Below are 5022 nucleotides of genomic sequence, written 5' to 3' on the forward strand. Positions count from 1 at the left end.
CATCTCCAGAGTAATATATCATATGGTCATCTGACTCAAAATGCCCCATGCCAGTCCATCTCATCTCTCCAATGCCTAATATGTCAATATTTAGCGTTCCATTTCTTTCTTAACAATTTCTAATTTTCATGGCTCTCACATTCCATGTTCCAATCACTAGGGTCTGTTTACAACTGTTCCTCCTCCTTTGTATTTAGAGAAAAAAAAAGGAATCAAAAGACATGCTGCATTAGGAAAATCTGCTGTCAAGGACCTCACCAAAGTACTAAAGAACAAAAGCATCATTTTCATGATTTAGGCACCCAGGACTCAAGTGAAAAAAATTGCTAATTTCAATTGTTTCCTATAGTATGAAAATTAGACAATGAATAAAGAAGAACAAAGAAGAATCAATGTCTTTGAATTGCTGTGCTGGCGAAGCATACTGAGTACCTATGCCATGGACTGCCAAAACCCAGACTTCTTTTTTAGAGAATGTACAAACAGGGTGCTCTTTAGGGGCAAGGATGGTGAAACTTCATCTCCCATACATTGAAAATGTTATCTGGATGGGCCTGCTGTTGTGGTTATGTGCCTTCAAGTCACTTGCAACTCCAAACAACCCTATGTACAACAGCTCTATCTTGAGCCAACCTCAGTGTCTTTGAAACAAGTACCCCTACCACCCCAGTCACTGAGTCAAGCCATTTCATCCAGAGTCTTCCTCTCTTGCACTGTTCCTCCACTTTTCCAAGTATGATGTTCCTCTCCAAAGACTGGTCTCTTCCTTGCAACAGACCTTTAAAACTCTCCAAAGAGCTGCTTGATTTCACCCTCTCTAGGATGAACCTTTTTGTTCTCCTAGCAGTCTATGGTATATTCAATACTCTTCTCCAGCACCACAGTTCAAAGGCATCAATTCTTCTTCTATTATTCTTTGTCCCCCTCTCTGATGTATAGTGAGTAACTACAAAGCCTGGATCAAGTGCACCTTAGTCTATAGATTGACACTGTTGTGCTTCAGTACTCTGGAAAGATCTGTGACTGCAGATTTTCCCAATGTAATTAATCTGATTTCCTGACAGTTGGACCCAAGAGTGTTGATTGTGGAGCCAAGCAAACTGAACCTCTTACCAATCTCAATCTCTTCACTATCTATGATTATGCTGCCAATTGGCCCAGTGGTCAAAATCTTTATGTTCTTGATGTTGAGCTTCAATTCATAGTGAGGGTTGCAGTCCTTGACCTGCTCTAGCAAATGCCTCAGGAATTCCTGTTTTGGCAAGCAAGACTAGTCCTTAGAAAAAGATGTCATGTTAGGAAAGGCGGGGGCCCAGCTAAAGACACGATGACCATCAAGAAGATGGACTGGAACACTGCTTGTAACAATGGGCTGGAGCATGCTGTAGGTTCTGATAAGTGCACAAGTTAGGGCAAGGTACAGAAATGTGGTTCACAGTTCCATATGAGTTTTATGTCCACTCAACAGCACATAACAACAACAACAATGCTTAACAAAAGTTAGAGACTAGATAAAATACTTTTTCTATTTTTGCTTTGTTTTCTTATACATAGAGTGAGGTGGTTACTGTTCATTATACTCAGACTAGAAGACTACTATGAACAATCTTGCCAGTAAGGAGAATGATGGCTATTAAACTTTTTAACAGTTGTGTATGTGTTTCAATCTGTATCAATTTTAATTCTCATTGAAGAAAAACAAGCACAACAATTCTATCAAAAAATGTGGAGAGAAGATGTATGTGAATCTATTGTTCAATTGTCAAATGCATATGTCAAATACAACTCTAGAAACAGTAATGAGATCCACCATCAATATTAGAACTGAGCTGACCCAACCATGGCTAGTTATAACAAAAGAACAGAAACCAAAGGATCACCACGTTAATCAGCCTTAACAAGGGAAGGTCAGAAATGTCTCAGGACCAACGGAAGCTGACTCACCATTGCAGGTGGGTGCTGGGTTCTTCTCAGTAGCATCAAGGGAGTGTCCTTCCAGCTCTTCTCTATACTCTGCTGATTTAGCTGGGTCAGGTTTGGGACTGGAAATGCCTGATTCAGAGAGAGGTCAGTTTGTGAGCCTGTGAGAGGAGGCACAAGGGCGAGAATATGCTGTGTCTTTCAAAGGATTCTCATAACTAACACGAAAGGAACCATGTAGGCCCTCGATAGGACACTCATATAAAAGGATTTGGGCCTGTCAGACTTGTACTCACAAGATACTAGGAAATATGCTGAAAAGGAGGAAAAGCAGAGTCTGACACAGTGGACAGATGGAGTTGTAGATCACCACTGAGGCCGGGTCTAGAGTCATGACTGAAGCTCATGCTCCTTTGGGAGAGGCAGTGTGGTCCAGAAGAAAAGAGCATGAACTCCAAGCTGGCTATACTCAGTTCCATTCTGATTCAGCTCTTAGGAGGCATGTGACACAGAGCTAGTAACTCAACCTGACACTTTTATCATGTTCAATGTGTGCAGATAAAAAAGTTACTGTATGCAGTGCACCCACCTGAACTCCAACAATTGAATGTAAAGATGTTCTTGCTATACCTCTGCTAGCTTTTCCACACCTTAGTTCCCAAGTGTGTTTCTAATGATTTACCATCCTGAGAACTTCAGAGTGAACCTGTGTCTACAAGAGAATATTAAACATTGACCAAGAATTCCTACCCTTTCTAAAAGAAGAAAAAAAAAAAAGAATTCCTACCCTGTCTGCCTCCTTCCACTGGGTAAGCCACGCCCTCACCTCCTGAGACCATTTTCCCATAGTTCTCCAGCATGAGGTTCCAGTAGTGCTCCTTCTGAGTAGAATCCAGGTGTCTCCATTGCTCCTGGAAAAAAGACAATGTCATGACCTTAAACATGACTTGAAAGGAAGATACCTTGACTAGAGGAAAAGAGAAAAGGAATGAATGTGTCAAAGTAGCCTAAAATCAGAAGGTCTGAGAAACCCAGGGAAAGAGATTAATAAAGGAAGAGGCTGACAGCAAAATCATAATCCCTACAGCAGTCTTTCTTGTTCTGAGTAAAAAACATTAGATTTAACTTCTATGTATATGCTTTAAGTCATATGACTCTAAGGACACACTCTTACTGTTGAATGGAAAATATACCAGAGATATGTTTTTAAATCTTCCCACATTCTTTTTTAACTCTCCAAATCACTTAGTGTAAGGATCAGTGTAAGGATCCCAATATTGAAATGAAATCTAGAAATTTCAAGGTATAAAGAAATGAAAAAAGGAATTTTTTGCCAGTGTCAATTTGCAAATCAGAGGGAATCATCAACACTGACACTGACTGTGTTTCAACCCAATCCAGAGACAAGATTGGTTTCTTCAGAGAAAGGGCAACATAACCCTATAATCTCTTAAGAATTCTGAGTTTTGAGTTTAGGGTGTAACACTCATTCAATGGATAAGTTGTCATGAATAAAGTAACCTTACATATCATCTAAAGGAAAGTTTTCTGGTGGCTTAGTGTTAAGGAATTGTACTGCCAAACCAAAGGTCACCAGTTCAAATCTACTAGCTGTTCTATAGGAGATGGTGGGTGATCTCTTCACATTCGATTTATTGATTCTGAAAACTCACTGGAAGGTCAACTATGAGTCAGTTCCAAGTAGATAGTTTATAACAAAAATAAATGGAAGTAGATGGAGCTCTGGTATTCTACTCCATATGGAACTGTTTGGCCAAGCCAGAAGTGGTGCCTCTGTGGTGCTTCAAATCCACAATCAGCTCCACAGGATAAAGATGTCCTCTCACGCGATTTATATATTGCAAAAACCAGCTGGGGAATTAGCTATAAGTCAGTTCTGACTTGATAACAGTAAGTTTGATTTTTATGCTGTGCAGAACTAGAGTTTCAAAAGAGGAAGTCCTACTACCTTCTGGTTTTATGAACTTCAGAAAGTTGTTAAGAATTCAGAGCTTTGGTCCTCCCTAAATTCTAATCAAGAAAGTGGTAAAATAAAAATCAGGTTTACAGATCCCTCATGATGCTTTAAGAAACATTGTACTATTAATTCAAAGTACTCATCAAATTATTGTTATCTGTTGAGCCCATTACATCTCATAGCAATTCTATGATTAGGAGAGAGTGAAGGAAATAGAGAGATTTAATAAATAAAGGTCAAAAAATTTTTCGACTGCAGCCTTCCTGTCTGCTACCACTGCAGGTACCGACTACAGTTCCCAGAGGTCTGTGGGGAAACGCCATCTTTGTAAACTTGGACTTTGCTGGGAGATCTGCAAGGACAGCAGAGGCAGTTCCAGGCCGGGGCTTGTGACCCAGACACCCCACACCCATTTAGGCCCTCGGGCCAGGAAGACAATTATATTTGCCACATCTAAAAGATTTATCAACCTCCCCTAAAATACTCATGTACCATTGAGGATTAAGTTACCTGGGGAATCAAACTGGTTTCTGGCCTGAGTACATAGGGCCCACTAACTCAAACAACAGGGAGATCCTGAGCATCTCCAAAGACTGGGGAAGCTATTCCAGAAAGGGAACAACAGACTTCCTCCTTCATTATTTAGGTTCTCCTGAGGCCCTCCCCACGTGTATCAGTGTGCGCTTCCTCCATCCCCACTCACGTGAGCGTTGGAGTGTGCAAGCACCCTCGACGCAGTTACTCTTGTTTCTGCCCAATCTTCTTCTGGAGCAGTGACGTCAAATAAAAAACCAGCTACCACCTCAGACACAAAGAACTCTGCCACACCAATGGTCCGTAGAAAGCAGAGTGCTTCACTTGTCCCACCAGCCCAAAGCAAGATATCAACCCCCAAAGAAGACACAGTAGCAACGGATTTCCTGGAGCCAGAAAGCCTGATGGATCTTTCTGATAGTGATTTTAAAAGAACAATGACTGAATATTTTCAATGGATAAAAAAGAAACTGAATGAAATACAGAATAGCGCTAGCAAAGATAAGGAGGAGCTTAAAAAAACAATCCAAAACAACGCAGAGAAAACAAATGAAGCGGGCGAGGCCGCCAGCTGGGGGAACGCCACCGCC

General features: G+C 41.0%; 1 protein-coding gene across 1 annotated transcript in view; it reads right to left on the reverse strand.

The window, feature by feature from the left end:
* LOC102845545 (zinc finger protein 18-like) overlaps window positions 1-5022 on the reverse strand; it is a 61567-nt gene that overhangs the window by 31395 nt on the left and 25150 nt on the right. The window contains exons 4-5 of the mRNA XM_006900512.1: window positions 2708-2831; window positions 1945-2052 (exon numbers count right to left, since the gene is read on the reverse strand). Coding sequence (XP_006900574.1) covers window positions 1945-2052; window positions 2708-2831 — 232 coding nt within the window. The remainder of the gene's footprint in view (window positions 1-1944; window positions 2053-2707; window positions 2832-5022) is intronic.

The sequence above is a fragment of the Elephantulus edwardii genome, unplaced genomic scaffold (genome assembly GCF_000299155.1).
Source record: "Elephantulus edwardii isolate Elephantulus edwardi_28Jun2011 unplaced genomic scaffold, EleEdw1.0 scaffold00286, whole genome shotgun sequence".
Lineage (NCBI taxonomy): Eukaryota > Metazoa > Chordata > Mammalia > Macroscelidea > Macroscelididae > Elephantulus > Elephantulus edwardii.